A 15,924-nucleotide genomic window follows, 5' to 3' on the forward strand; every position below is an offset into this window, starting at 1 on the left:
CACAAACACACACACAGATTTCTTTACAGCAGTATTTATAACAATAAAAACTAAGAAGCATATTAGGTATCTATTGCTACACAGCAAAATACCTAAAAAGTTAGCTGATTACACCTACAGTAAACATTTATTATCTCACATGGCTTCTGTGGGTCAGGAATTTGAGGAAACTTGAACAGGATGGTTCAGCTCAAGCTTTTTTCATTAGGCTGTGATTAAGTTATATGGGGTCTGCAGTTATCTGAGGGCTTCACTAGAGCTGAAGGATCCACATCCCAGATGGCTCCCTCACTTGACAGGCGTGTTGGCGCTGGATTTTGATGAGAGATTCACTTCCTCTCCAGGGCTGATTGTGTGTCCTTGCAACATGGTAGCTGATGTCCTGCACAGAAAGTAATCTGAGAGGGGTGAAGCCACAGTGTCTTGTATGGCATAGTCTCAGAAGTTACACACTGCCATTTCCACCTTAGTCTGTTCTTTGGAGGTGAATCACCAAGTCTGGCCCACATTCAAGGGGACCTAAATTAAGCTTCACCTTTCGAAGAAACGAATGTCAAAAAAAAAAAGAATTTGTATACGTATTTTAAAATCATTACAGGAAAAAAACTTAAACATCTATTAATGAAAGGCTGGTTCAATGAACTGTGACTATTATCCCCAAACTTTTTTTTTGTAGCACACCCCTCAGTAAAAAAAAAAAAAAAAAAAAAATGTAATACACACTTCTAATATAAAAATATGAACTACAGTTGACACTTGAACAACATGGGTTTGAAGTGCACAGGTCCACTTATATGCAAATTGTTTTCAATAAATATATTGGAAAATTTGGGGGGATTTGCAACAATTTGAAAAAACTCACAAACCCTGTAGCCCAGAAATATTGAAAAAGTTAACAAAAAGGTATGTCATGAACGCATAAAATATATGTAGATAGTAGTCTATCCTCAAATAAGGTATGATAGTTAATATAAATTAATAATGTGTTAGTTTTCTTACTGTTTTATAACTTTGCTTTCAAAGAATTACATTATTATGCAGTATGCCTCTCTCTCTCATAATTGGAGAAATTGTGTATCACCCTATCATCACAGATAAGTGGGTTTTTTTAATGTAACAATGTTTCCAATCCTGTATTAAGAATATTACTGTTGGAGTTCCCTGGTGGTGCAGTGGTTAAGAATCCGCCTGCCAATGCAGAGGACACGGGTTCGATCCCTGGTTGGGGAGCTAAGATCCCATGTACCACGGGACAACTAAGCCCACATGCCACAACTTCTGAGCTCGCGCGCCACAACTTCTGAGCTCGTGTGCCTCAACAAGAGAGCCTGCGTGCTGCAAACTACAGGACTCACATGCTCTGGAGCCTGCGCACCACAGCTAGAGAAAGAAAAACCCGCACGCCACACTAGAGAGAAACCCACACACCACAACCAGAGAGAGAAAACCCGTGCGCCACAACTAGAGAGAAGCCCGCACGCCACAATGAAAGATCCTGCGTGCTGCAACTAAGACCTGACACAGCCAAAAAAATAAATAAAATAAATAAGTATCTTTTAAAAAATTTCAAAAACAAGTTTGAGTGAAAAAATTTCAGTGGAATACATATAGTGTGATTCCATTTACATAATGTTTAAATAGATATAAATACTTTTTTTGTTTTTAGGCATGGCTTATGTAGTTGATAAAAACATGGTGAGAATGATAAGCACCAAATTCAAGATGGTGCTTATTTGGGGGAAGGAGAGAGAGAAATGTATGAGGAAAGAGTATATGGGAGACTTCAAATATATCTCTCACGTTTTAAGTTTTCCCATATTAAAAATTGTAGCATATTTATTGCAATGCCAAAAGGAGCTCAAGGACCAAGGAGTACCCTTCTGTTAGAGGGTAAAAATGGTCTTGGAAATTAATTCTCAGAGAAATAAATCAAAATTGATTCATAAACTGTGAGGAAAAAACCTACAGAGGACAGTAATTAGAAATTGTACATTTTTTGCGTCAATGCTGAGCGTGCATCGCTACCAGCCCTGGAGCCCCAGCAGGGCTGGGAAATGGTGGAGCTGGCAGAGGCAGGGGCGACCGAGTGTTAAGGGGAACCTGTAGACTCGGCTGAGATGGAATCGGGTGCGGGCTCACCCTCTGGGACCCTCCACTTCCAGTGGCTGCTGTTCTTGGGTTTGGTGAGCCCAGCCCTAGGTGGGGCTCGGTCAGGCTTTCAACAGACCTCCCATCTCTCTTCTTATGAAATTGTAACTCCTTGGAGATCAACTAGAGAATGAAGAGAAGCCCCTAGGCCCTACTTAGAGCAGGTATCATGTCATTCAAGCTGAAAGAAAAGACCATATTATTCACTTGGAAAGGAATAACAACTCCTCTCATTAAGTGCCTGACTGCTAGCACCACCCAGCAAATATCCCCTACTACCAAGTAGAGGATTCAGCCGGTCTGTAATGAACAAAAGACAACTGAGTGAGGAAATGGACTTGTACTATTCAGAGGAAAGAAGAACGTCTTTTCTTTCCTTGAACAAGAAGGGAGACTGACAAAAATTCTCTGCTTGACCAAACTTTCGTCAGGTTCCTGAACCTTCTCCTAGGCCCAACCGTGTAGTTTGTTGTAAAATCTGGTTTTAGCAAGAACCTCCCCCCTGCCCCCATATCTGATCACCCAAGGTGTCTGGTCAGGCTCTTTATCCTCCAGCCCGCTTCCCCGCCCAGTGATGTCTGATCACCCTGGCTTGTCTTCAGCGAGAATCTGTTAGATTGGTTTAGCCAGAATACCCCTCATCCCTGATGTTTCCTCTTAGTAATTTTCCATCCACTGACCCCCACCGTGCTCCTTGGCTATAAGTTCCCACTCGCCCATGCTGTATTTGGAGTTGAGCCTGGTCTTTCTCCCCACCCCCCTGTAAAATCCCTTTACAGTGATCCCTATACTTATGTCGATGATAAAGTCTGCCTTACCATCTTCAAAGAAAAAAAGAAAGAAATTCTATATTTTTATGTTATTAAGAACAAAAAGCACAAAATGTAATCAGTGTAAATTTTAATACCTTTTAATGTTCAGAGGAAACAATGTACCTTCATGACTTGGAAGACCTTTTGTGAAAATTCATTTTTTTAATATTTTTTATTGAAGTATAGTTGATTTACAATGTTGTGTTAGTTTCTGGTGAACAGCAAAGTGACTCAGATACATACATATATATATATATATATATATATATAAAATATGTGTATTATATATATATATATATATACTTTTTCATATTCTTTTCCATTATGCTTTATCCCAGGATATTGAATGTAGTGCCCTGTGCTATGCAGTAGGACCTTGTTGTTTATCCGTTCTATATATATTATAATAGTTTGCGTCTACTAATTCTAAGCTCCCGGTCCATCCCTCCCCTACCTCCTCTCCTCCTTGGCAACCACAAGTCTGTTCTCTATGACTGTGAGTCATTTTTGTTTTGTAAATAAGTTCATTTGTGTCTTATTTTAGATTCCACATACAAGTGATATCACACGGTATTTGTTTTTCTTTTTCGGACTTACTTCACTTAGTATGATAATCTTTAGGTCCATCCATGTTGTTGCAAATGGCATTATTTCATTCTTTTTTATGGCTGAGTAGTATTCCATTGCATATATGTACCACATCTTCTTTATCCATTCATCTGTCAATGGACATTTAGGTTGCTTCCATGTCTTGGCTATTGTAAATAGTGCTGCTATGAACATAGGCGTGCGTGTAACTTTTTGAATTATAGTTTTGTCCAGATATATGCATAGGAGTGGGATTGTTGGATCATATGGCAACTCTATTTTTAGTTTTTTGAGGAACCTCTATACTGTTCTCCATAGTGGCTGTACCAATTCACATTCCCACCAACAGTGAAGGAGGGCTCGCTTTCCTCCACACCCTCTCCAGCATTTGTTAGAAAATTCTTTTTTTTAATATGGCACACTATTTAATAAAAATTATATATAACATGTACATACAGAAAAGTACATAGAACATATGTGTACAGTTTTGTTTTGTTTTGTTTTGTTTTGCGGTACGCGGGCCTCTCACTGTTGGTGGCACAGTGGTTGAGAGTCTGCCTGCCGATGCAGGGGACACGGGTTCGTGCCCCAGTCCGGGAGGATCCCACATGCCGCGGAGCGGCTGGGCCCATGAGCCATGGCCGCTGAGCCTGCGCGTCTGGAGCCTGTGCTCCGCAATGGGAGAGGCCACAACAGTGAGAGGCCCGCGTACCGCAAAAAAAAAAAAAAAAAAAACTAAAAGTGAATTGATTGTATAAAAAATAAATTCCCCAGATTAAAAAAAAAAAAAAAAAAAAAACTCTTGGGGCAGGTTGCCCGTGATGGTTGGGTGAAGGGTCCAGGACCCAAGGACCGGGAAACATCACACTAGACCAGGATTTCTCCGCCTCAGCACTTCCGATGCTGTGGACTAAATCATGCTTTACTGGGGCTGTCCTGTATGTTGTAGCAGCATCCCTGGCCTCCACCCACTAGATACCAATAGCTTTCTCTCAGCTGTGACAACCAGTTTCCAGACATCGCCCAGATGTCCCCCAGGCAGCTAAATCACCCCCAGTTGGGAACCACTGCCTTAGAGGGTAGAGTTCACATGAGGCTCATGGTCCCTCCACTGCAGCTGTGGAGGAGGTGGGAGAGGCAACCCAGCTGAAGGCCCCTTTGGAGCAGGAGGAGGAATTAGGGCACAGATAGGAAGAATGCAGCAGGCAGATAGATGGAGGCAGTAAGTTGGGGAGGGGCCTTCTGGGTAGCAGTAAATGGCAGTGGGCAGAGGGAAGGTGGGTGCAGAGCTCTGCGGCTCTGAGGCGCCAGGCAAGGCTCCGTTCACAGAAAGCTGGGAGGAGTGTGTTAGCACAGAGCCCCGTCTCCCCTCTAGAGAATGGCACTCAAGCCTTCCCTTCCCGCTCCTGAGCCGACCTTGAGCTCTTAAGCAGCATTAGCTCTTTCTAAGAATTTTACCAGCTTTCCTCTTGAGCTTGTAGAGAGAGTCATGTGAATCTCTCAAGTGAGCTGGTTCCTTGGAGAGAGATTGCAATCGTTTGACATTTATTCACTCATCAGACACGTGTCCGGCACCCACTTGGGCAAGGGCTGTGTGAGGTGCTAGGGACACCACTGATCACCCAGGCCTGGATGGTCTGGCTCAACCAGCCCAGGCAGTCCTGGGAGAAGACAGTAAGCCTGTCGTCAGGCTACCCAGGTCACATCCCAGCTCGGCTCCTGGCTGTTGCGTCTCTTTGGGCCTCAGTGTCCTAGTACCTAGTCTGTAAAATGGAGTAGTAAGAATTCTTATCCCGTATGGGTGTTGAGAGAATATACAGGCTGTAGAGCAGTGCCTGGCATTAGTGAGGACTCAGTGATATTAATATCATTATTTTTAATTTTTTTTTAAATTACAACTACTACATAAGGACTGTAATAGATGTAACAAGTGTCAGGAAAATTCTGAGGGACAAGTGATCAAAGACACACAGAAGTGGCTCTTTTGAGATGGGTCTTAAAGGATTAGTGAGACTTTAACAGGGGGGAATAAAAGGGTTGTGGGGAGATCATGCACTAAAATTCAGGCAGAAGCGGGAGACAGCAGGAAGTCACAGATTGTGAGCTTCTGAGCCTGGCTCACTGGGGGACAGCTGCTGGCCTTAGGGTCCGGAGCTGAGGGAGGAGGGTCCGGGAGGCCAGGAAGGAGAAGGGTCTTGTCAGGGGGACTCAGTCTGAATGGACATAAGTCCCAAGCCCCTTTGGCTTGGGCCTGCTTCATTTGTTACTTCTTTTCTCCAAAATAGATTTAGAAGAACTCGCCATTTTCATCCCATTCTCCCTCCCCTGGGCAGTGAAATACTGAGTCCGCTCCCTTACATGTCAGTGTTTCAGAGCTTTTAGAGACTGGAAAGCAAATTCGTCTTGCTGTCCCTGTGCTGTCCAGAGGGAACCAGGTGGGGGGGGATGCTGGCAGCCACTTCACATGCGAGTCCAGCAGACTCACGGAGTACTGGCCTCCCTTGTCTGGGTGCCCGTGCTTCCCACCTCTGTGACCGCTCAGGAGGTGGTGTTGGCCATCGGGGTTCACAGAGGAGCAGATCCGCGGGCCATTGGGTCGAGATGCATTTTCCACCTGTCTCTTCTGCTGCTCACACGCTGCCTCAGGGCAGGGGCTGGACACCACCCTGGCAGATGTGGCTAATAAGCAGGGCATCTGTGCCAAAGGACGGTGTGTTTATTTCTCTGGAGCCTGTGGTGTTGTGCCCGAGACTTTACTGAATCAGACCGGTGCTGTCTGGCATCCCCTTGCTGCTGAGACCTCAGTCCCAAGGTCACGAGTGTCCCCTGGGTGGCTCTGGCCTTTGCTTCACCACTCACTGAAACTTCCCAGAATGAACGTATATTTCCTGAGCACTTACCAGCCCCAGGGGGTGTGGTTCCATGAGCGAGATAGACCCCATCCTCGACTTTGTGGAACTTAAAAGGCTTGTGGGAGAGACAGACATTGAATAAACCATTGCACGCGGTGTGGATAAGGGCTAAGAAAGGGGACTATCTAGGGAGTGGCAGTAACGAACGGGAGAGGAACCTAATCTTCAGGGGGTGCTGAGGTCAGGAAAGGCTCACAGAGGAAGGAAGATTCTCCCTGGTATCTGAGAATACTGCTTAGGGGGCGGGACAGCACGGGGGTGTTGGGGAGACCCCCCTCTCTGAGCTGGCTTGTGACGGAATCCAGTGGGCTTCCCCAAGCTGCCTGTATCTTTGGCGCTGTGGCCATCCCTCTCTTTCTTAAATTTCTTGCTTCCTTTCAGACTACTCGTTTGTCCCCTTAGCTGTCTTATCTTGTTCCCCAGATATAATTTCGGCCTTTCCAGAGGATGGCCCCATTTTTGGCTTCATGACCTCAAACCACCCTGCTGTGTTGCCAAATGACAGATTGAAGGAGGTCGGTGTGGATCTGTAACAGGACGTAGAGGTTCCTAAGCGCGTCCCAGCCATGAGCAGAAAACCTTCAGGGCATTCAGAAAAATTAACCAAGCCTCACAGCAGCATTTTCTGTAGCTTGGAGGATGCTCCTTGCATCGAAGATGACATTTTCCATCAAATAGGATGAATGAAAATCACGTTGCTCTTTTTTCCCCTCTCTCTCCCCTCCAGGCTAATATTTGGCACCCTTTACCCTGCCTACTCTTCCTACAAGGCTGTGAAATCGAAGGACATTAAAGAATATGTAAGTAGCACTTTTGGGGGGCGGGGTGGTGGTGGTGATGGGGTTAGATGGGGGAAGCTGGGCGTGAAGTGCGGGGCAGGGGGGTGGCGCAGACGCCCTCTTTGGTGGGTACTGGGAAGCAGGGCAGTACGGCGACCTGCTGGGTGTGACCCAGGCGTCCTCTCCCGGCTAGACCTCCTCTTTAGAACTAGAGTGTGGAAGTGAGCACAGCGGGGAGACTTGGCAAGAGGAAATGGCACCTGGAATCGGAGGCCCCCAGTGGCCACAGGCCGCTCTATGGCCTTGGAAGGGTGACTTCACCTCTCTGAGCCTCAGTTTTCTTGTCTGGACTGGAAAGCAGCGTTACTGGGAGACAGTCTGGCACTGGAGGCAGGAGCACAGGTCCTAAAGCCCAGCAGACCCTGCCTAGCAATTCTGATCCCCATGCCGGTTCTGTGATTTGAACACCCCACTGTGTAAGCCCTGTTGCTTTATAAGCTTTTAGAGGGCAAGAGTCACCATCGTCCTATGACTGTTTCCCACTGCACCTCGCAGAGGGCTGAACACACGGGCAGGGGATTAGGAGTACTTACTGGTTGGAGGATTGTATTACTGTTGGGTGATTCGGGTGCCCCAGTCACAGCCCTAAATGTGCTGGGCACCTCTGGGCAGGAGAACCATCAGACCACACCTTGATTGAAGAAGACCTGTGGGGGGTGGCTGGGGAGGGAGGAGTGTCCCTCCCCAGGGGGGACAGTATCCCAGGTCGAAGTACAAAAGATATAGATTTTGTCATCAAGAGACTGAAGTCAGGTCCTGGCTCTGACGTCGGATTGGCACCATGCTTGACAAGAATCTTAACTTCCAGGAGCCTCAGTTTCCTCATCTGAGCAGTGGTGGATATCAGCAATCCCAGCGCCTAGTGTTGTGAGGGACAAAGGGTCTTTGCTCCGCTTTTACTCAGAGGAGGTCACTTGGCAAGTTAGGCACAGGCAAAGACATCATTCAGAGCAGGTTTGCAAGTTCTCAGCGTTCCCAGGATGTCCTTAGGATGAAACCAGCCACCTCCAGGTCAGCTCAACCAGAGCTGCCTACAGCCACTCTCTGAGTTTCCTAGAACTGCTTGCCCGGCTTGCATTTGCTACGAAGCAGGATATGCAGAGGATCCAGACGGGGCGTGTTCTCCTGTGGAGGCTGGGTCCCCAGTATGTGTCTGTGAACGCATCTCAGAGTGTGAACTATAAATAGCTGTTAAGTTGCAAGCACAGAACCTCATGATTCCTAATGGACTCGGCCCAGGGGAAAGCACTGGGCAGCCTCCTCCAGGTCTCCCTTTCCCCGACTGCTTCCAGCCTGGGGAGGGGGGATGCTGTGCCAGGAAAGGAAGCAGAGCAGGGGTCACCGCAGTTCAAGGTCTGATCCTCGGATTTGCAGGGGTAGAAACTCAACGCTGTCCGCTCATCCGGGAGAGAGCAAACCCTGGTGAATTGTTTTGCTCTATCTAAACTCAACAGGAGCCTGGTTTATGCCTAGAACGGCAATCATTAATTTAAACTGAAAAATATAACGGACGAGCAGAGCAGCTGTTTGTGTTGGCGGTGAGCACGTGCTTTGCCCAGGAGGGAAAGCTTGAGAGCTAAGATTAGACAGTTTCTCAGTAAAAATGGAACTGGAAGCAAGGCACCCAGTGGTATTACGGGAGACCTGCCTCCTTTTCCTGCACTTTTTCACATGCGCTCAACTCACACACTTGCATGCATGCTCACATGCTTTCTCCCACACGCATTCGCACTCACTTCTTTCCCTCCTTTTGACCAACAGACCCGTTTGTCCAAGAGAAAAACCTGGAAACTTCCTTTAACTCCTGTCCTTTCCTCACCACCCATCCCCACCCAGATGCCCAGGTGGTGACCATAACCCTTCCTCTGTATCCTCCTTAAAATCTTTCAAACCAGGTCTCTCCTTCTGTGCTGCCTGTCTCTTCAATGAGGCTGTCATCGTCGTTCCCTGGAATGTCACAGTGGCCTCCTGTATTCGATTCTTTTATTGCCACGGTAACAAATTACCATGAATTTAGTGGCTTAAAAGAACACAAATGCGGGACTTCCCTGGTGGTCCAGTGGTTAGAACTCCAGGCTTCCACTGCAGGAGGCACAGGTTCATTCCCTGGTCGGGGATCTAAGATCCCACAAGCTGCACGATGCAGCCCCCCCAAAAAACACAAAAAACCCACACATGTATTATCTCACAGTTCTGGAGGTCAGAGGTTGGATGGGTCTCACTGGGTTGGAATCAAGCCTCCTTTTGGAGGCTGTAGGGGAGAGTCCATTTCCTCGCCCTTTCCAGTTCCTGGAGGCCCCCTGCATTCCTCGGCTCGAGCCTCCTTCTCCATCTTCAGAACCAGCAGCATTGCGTCTCCCACCGTTCTTCGGTATCCTGTCTCCCTCTGACCGCAGCCAGGAAAGGTTCTCCGCTTGTAAGGATCATGTGAAGCCTGGATAATCCAGGATAATCTTCCCATCTGAAAGTCCTTAACTTAATAACTGCAAAGTCCCATTTGTCTTATAATGCAATATACTCACAGGTTCTGGGGATTAGGGCAAGGCCATTTTGGGGGCAGGGGTTGCTATTCTGCCTGCCATACCGCTAACTGGTTTCTCCACCTCCTGTTCCTCATCTCATGCTCTGTTGTCTACATCACTTCGACAAGCCTTTGAAAAATGGAAATCTATTCATTTCACTCCCCCTGGATCCTTTCATGGCTGCTTATTACCTGCAGGATGAAGTCCAAACTCCATTAGACAGCGTTGAACCTTCTTGATCTTTCTCTCTCTACTTTCCAGCCACTTCTCTACAAGCATTCAGTGCTTCTTTTTTTAAAAAAAACATTTATTTATTTTCTTTATTTTTTTGGCCGTGTTGGGTCTTAGTTGCGGCACGTGGGATTTTTTGTTGCGGTGGGCGGGCTTCTCTCTAGTTGTGGTGCGAGGGCTCCAGAGCACATGGGCTCTGTAGTTGAGGCGTGCGGGCTCAGTACTTGTGGCGCACAGGCTTAGTTGCCCTTCAGCATGTGGGATCTTAGCTCTCTGACCGGGGATCGAACCCGCATCCCCTGCATTGGAAGGCAGATTCTTTACCACTGGACCACCAGGGAAGGCCCACGTTCAGTGCTGTTGTTCTCAACACCCAAAGTGTGGTCTGTGGACCGGCATTATCAACATCACCCGGGAGCTAGTTAGAAGTGCAGAGTTTCAAGCCCTACCCAGACCTCCTGAATAAAAATTGGCATTTTTAACAAGATCCTCAATTTGAGAAACACCGCTCTTGACGTTCATAGCTTTTTATGTCTTTCCAAACTTACTGCAGTAGTCAAAGATTTGAGACAAAAACTTAAACAGAAAGGAATTTATGGGAATTTGTAGGATTAACTAGAAGCCGGGGGAAAGATATTCAGAGATTGGGGAAGATCTGAGAAGGCTGGGTGACAGCCAAGCTTATACCTCAGGAAGGGTCTGGTTAGGAAGCTGCTGCCCAGGTCACCACCATGGAACTGTCTGCCAGCTGCCCATGGCTTTGGAACATTTCATGAAGATTCAAAACCCTGGATAGGGGCATTTGATTTTTCCAAGGCTGGATAATAGGCCTTGCCTCCCATAAAGACCTGCATGCTGGGAGACGCCCTCCAAATGAGAAGGCTTTGGATGCGGGTAGTTTAACAAAAATACATACACACGCGTGCGCACACACGCGTGCACACACACACACACACGCACACACAGCCCCCCTCAGAGATACTGCACGTTTGGTTTCAGACCACAACAATGAAATGAATATCACCAAAAAGTGAGTCACACAAACTTTTTGGTTTCCTACTGCATATAAAAGTTGTTTACATTATGCTGTAGTCTGTTAAGTGTGCGATAGCATTATGTCTAAAAAAACGCTATACACACCTTTATTAAAAGGTAATGCTTTGGGGAAAATGGCACCCATAGACTTGCTTAACCACAAACCTTCAGTTTGTAAAAAAAAAAAAAAAACCCAAAAAACCACAATATCTGCAAAGTGCATTAAAAAAAGCACAGTAAAACGAGGTATGCCTGTATATTATATATATGAAAATATATAGTATAATGATCTAAATTACAGTTACTTCTTGGGCTGCACAACATCCACATCCACTTTTTTACCCAGGTTTTGGCTTTTAAGAAAACCTTCCAGGGACTTCCCTGGTGGCGCAGTGGTTAAGAAACCGCCTGCCAACGCAGGGGACACGGGTTCGAGCCCTGGTCCGGGAAGATCCCACATGCCGCGGAGCAACTAAGCCCGTGCGCCACAGCTACTGAGCCTGCGCTCTAGAGCCCGTGAGCCACAACTACTGAGCCTGTGCTCTAGAGCCCGCGAGCCACAACTACTGAAGCCCACGCGCCTAGAGCCCGTGCTCCGCAACAAGAGAAGCCTCCGCAATGAGAAGCCCGCGCACCGCAATGAATAGTAGACCCCCCCGGGCTTCCCTGGTGGTGCAGTGGTTGAGAGTCTGCCTGCCGATGCAGGGGACACGGGTTCATGCCCCGGTCCGGGAGGATCCCACATGTTGCGGAGTGGCTGAGCCTGTGAGCCATGGCCGCTGAGCCTGCGTGTCCAGAGCCTGTGCTCCGCAATGGGAGAGGCCACAACAGTGAGAGGCCTGCGTACCGCAAAAAAAAAAAAAAAAAGAGTAGCCCCTACTTGCCGCAACTAGAGAAAGCACGCGCGCAGCAACGAAGACCCAACTCAGCCAAAAAGAAAAAGAAAAAAAACCTTCCAACAAGAATTCTCTACCACTCATTTATTGATGCTTGCTAAATCCAATTCTTCATCTGAGTCCAGCTCCAGATCCAATATCCTCCAGCTCTGACAGGATCTAACCTTAATATTCAACACTCTAAAAATTAAATTGTCAAGTGAACCGTCACTGATACACCGTATATACTATATTAGGGGGAGAAGGAGAATAAATAAAAATAAAATTAGTTAAAATATTTAAATCTATACATAACACAGAAAGGAAGAAAATGGATAGAAGGCACAGTCCTTATTTAGGCAAGTGGTCATGAGTTCATAGTTGGTATTTATGTCTTTTGTTAGAAGATGATTTTTTTTTTTGCAGTACGTGGGCCTCTCACTGTTGTGGCCTCTCCCGTTGCGGAGCACAGGCTCCAGACGTGCAGGCTCAGCGGCCATGGCTCACGGGCCCAGCCGCTCCGCGGCATGTGGGATCTTCCCGAACCGGGGCAGGAATCCATGCCCCCTGCATCAGCAGGCAGACTCTCAACCACTGTGCCACCAGGGAAGCCCAAAAGATGATTTTTAAAAGGGTAAAATAATGATTCTTGTACAAATATAAAATTGACACATGTTGAAAATTTTACTTAACTCCTTAAATAATGAGGGAACCAGTAAGGTGTTAAAAAACAGTTCAAAGGAGACTCCAAAGAACATATATATATAAGCATTGAGGAATTACTAAATGAATTTGTTCATAGATATTCAACTGATTTCTTGGGAAGTAGGGCCATTGGACCCAATTGTACCTCCATTGGACAAAATTCTTTGGCACATCTATAGACTAAATTATTTGCATTGTAATCAGTTTTCTGTAACTTACAAAGTTGCAAAATAGCTCAAAGACATTGTAAAACAAGACACCTGCAGAATTAAGGTAACTCGGAAGGCTGCTCTGGACAGCACCTAGCATTCCACGGGACACCCATTCCAAAGTCTTTCACAACTTTTCCTATTACTTCCCTCTTCCACCATCCAGTCAGTGCTCCCCTGTGCCTTCAGTGTGGTTTCTTCTCCAAGTGTGGGGCCTAAATCTTCATTCCTGAGGAATCTGAGGCCTTAGTAGTCTTACCTCTGTAGGGTTGTAGTAGTGATCCATTGACTTTACCTCTGAATAAGACAATACTAGGGGATCCCCTAGAGGACCCTTAAATTCCATCCACCCTCCTTCCTGCCACATTGTGTAGTAGCAACTCTAGTTCCCCTTGATAGGCAGGATCAGTCAACCCATGAAAGCCCATGAGTCCTTTTATTATCTATTTCCTGGTGGCATGGTGGTCTTGAAATGGCCAGGTGACCTTCTAGTCTCTGCTTCCACTTCATCAGAACCATTTTATATCCCTCACGGAAGCGTCCATCTTTCGAGTACTAAAATTATTGAAAAGCAGAGCTCAGAGGTTTGAGGATGAGAAGCAGAAGTGTTGTGAGTGGGTTAGACCAGTGATTCTCAAACTTTAACATGCATATGAATAAATAGAGAGTTTTACTAAAATGCAGATTCTGATCCATTAGCTCTGGAGTAGGGCCTGAGATTCTACAAGCTCCTAGGAGTTTCCAGTGAACTGGAAACACAGCCCATGAACCACACTTTGAGTTACAAGGAGCTGGCCTTAGGCGTCATCATAAGAAACACCACCCTCGTTTCCTTGGTTCCTGAACCTTTAGATTCTGGCTAAGATGCAGTACCTTGTGTTGGTCACTAGTTCAGAGAGGAAACTGCATCCTCTAGGACAGCATATCACCTCACAGAATGCTGACTCCCACCTGGTTCTTTTCTGGAACTCTCCAAAGCTCTTGTAGCATTGTATAAGGCCAGCTCCCTCAGGGCATTGGGGTACATGATTAGGTCAGTGATTCCCCAGAACATCAGCCTACTGTCATACTTCTTTTGCTGTAAGAGAGGGCCCTTGGTCAGAAGCAATGTTGGGATACATCAAAATGAACAGGGCACTCACTGAGTCCACAGCTTGCTGTATGGCTGCCAGAAACATGGCAGTGGGAAAAGCCAGTCCACATACCCAGTAAATGAATATTCCAGAAAAGAGCCTATGCTGCCCTTTCTATGAAGGAAGGGGCTTGTTATGATGAGCCTGCTCCCAGGATGCTGGCTGGTGCCTTAAGATATGGGACTGTCCTAGAGATACTTAGTCACTACTGCTGGCAACTTGGTGTCTGAGCAGGGTCATGGCCAGGTCGCCCTTGGTGAGAGGGATGAACATTGCTGAGCCCATGTGTTCCCTCTGTCTACATGACCACTGGTCCATGAGCCCATTGAACATGCAATATCATGCTGGGGTAAAAGGCTCATAGACATGCAAAGGGCTGGTCATCTCATCCACTTGATTACCAAGAGCCTCCTCTGCCATCAGGACCTTTTGGTGAGCATTAGCAAGGACCACAAATATTTGCGTTCTGTGGGCCCATTCGTATAATTTCCAAAGCACCTCAACACCAATCACTCAGTCTTGTCCCTTCCAAGTACCTCATCATCTGTCCAAACTCTTACATGGTGTTTTAAAATGTATCCCAGATTTGTTTTAATCAGGTATGGTAAGGCATGCAGACACAGAAATGGCTCATGGAGGCAGAAGCTTTTACTCACAGTTCCCTGGAAGTAGGAGGCGCAACACACCATGCAGGGCCACATGGAGAAGTACCAGGGTCAGTGAGAGGGAAATGCGGGCAATGACCTTTATCGCGGTTTCTGTGGGAAAGGCAAAGCAAGGCAGAGTAAGCAAGCTTAGAACTGGCTAGTTGGAATAATTTCAGCAGGCTCTGGGGTGTGGGGGCTGCCTCTAGGTATCTGGTACCAGGTCCTGGGGTGATTAGGGCTGGGAAGTATTGGCTCAACCTACGAGAGCTCCATAAAGGAGGTAGTTTGGAGTATGGATCCTGGATTGGGCAGTTTGCATGTTTGCTCTGGGGCAAGAATGTCTCAAGAATTAGCTAGTCCTAGAGGGGGCAGTCTCTCTCCGGTCAGCAGGACCCCAGATGTCACAGCATCAAGACTACAGAAAATAAGAAAATACAGTTAATAAACCTGGTGACAGTATAAATGTATTACTTCAGGACATTTCTTCTTCCAGGCTAACTGTGCTGCTCAAAGTTCTGCCTGCAGGGAATTTCCTTCCCCACTCCCTCCAGGTCACCCCTGACTATACAGTTGTCCACTGTGAGCTCATGCCAGCAGATGGTGCAGACTCATCTGTCAACCAGCCTCACATTTGTCCTTTCTCAGTCATTTGCCATAGGGAATTCCCCGTGAGGCTGAAGCAGGGCCCGGATGCAGGAGGAAATGTGAGAGGCTCAAGAAATATTAGTGTGACTGCATCGGGGAGGCTAAAGGTGAGGCGAAGCTAAGAGGTGGCTGACTTTGCTGTCTCCACAACTCATGGGGGAGGCCTTTTGCAGGCTCCCAGGAGCCCTGGGAGCAGGGTCTGATGGGCTGTGGGGTCTCAGCCCACCTCTGTGGCTCATGGAAGGTCAACAAGCTCTGCTTCCTACCCTTTATTATGGCCTAGGGTTACCACTGCTCTCCTATCTTCTCATTCCTGTGCTTGACCAGTCCAGGGGGAGTTCCCAGTTATGCTGTCAACTCTCCACTCCAGAGTTGCCCCCAGTGATAACCTCGCAAATCAGCAATAACTTTCTGTCTCTTTTTTGGATGCTGGCCCACCCAAGCTCCCCCTCATCTTGCAGGGAATTTTGGGTAGAATCCCTCAAACCTGGCAAGTTCTATTTCAAATCTTGGAAAAATACCTTACATTTGGTTTCTCTGAGGCCTAGTGGGGAAAACCATTTCCAGGTAATTTATTTATGGTTTCCGTGAATGAGTCACCAGTATTTCATTTACCTTGTGAA

At 46.8% G+C, this 15,924-nt stretch overlaps 1 protein-coding gene across 9 annotated transcripts in view; it reads left to right on the plus strand.

Annotated features, from left to right (window-relative positions):
- The window catches only part of REEP1 (receptor accessory protein 1), a 110,619-nt gene that overhangs the window by 44,333 nt on the left and 50,362 nt on the right, over positions 1 to 15,924 (plus strand). For all 9 annotated transcript variants that reach the window (XR_009544254.1, XM_060170142.1, XM_060170144.1 and 6 more), the window contains exon 2: positions 7,188 to 7,260. Coding sequence is in view for 7 of the 9 variants with exons in the window: in XM_060170142.1 (XP_060026125.1) it covers positions 7,188 to 7,260 (73 nt within the window). In the remaining 2 variants the exon portion in view is untranslated. The remainder of the gene's footprint in view (positions 1 to 7,187; positions 7,261 to 15,924) is intronic.

Source organism: Lagenorhynchus albirostris, chromosome 13, assembly GCF_949774975.1.
Source record: "Lagenorhynchus albirostris chromosome 13, mLagAlb1.1, whole genome shotgun sequence".
In the NCBI taxonomy this organism is placed as follows: domain Eukaryota; kingdom Metazoa; phylum Chordata; class Mammalia; order Artiodactyla; family Delphinidae; genus Lagenorhynchus; species Lagenorhynchus albirostris.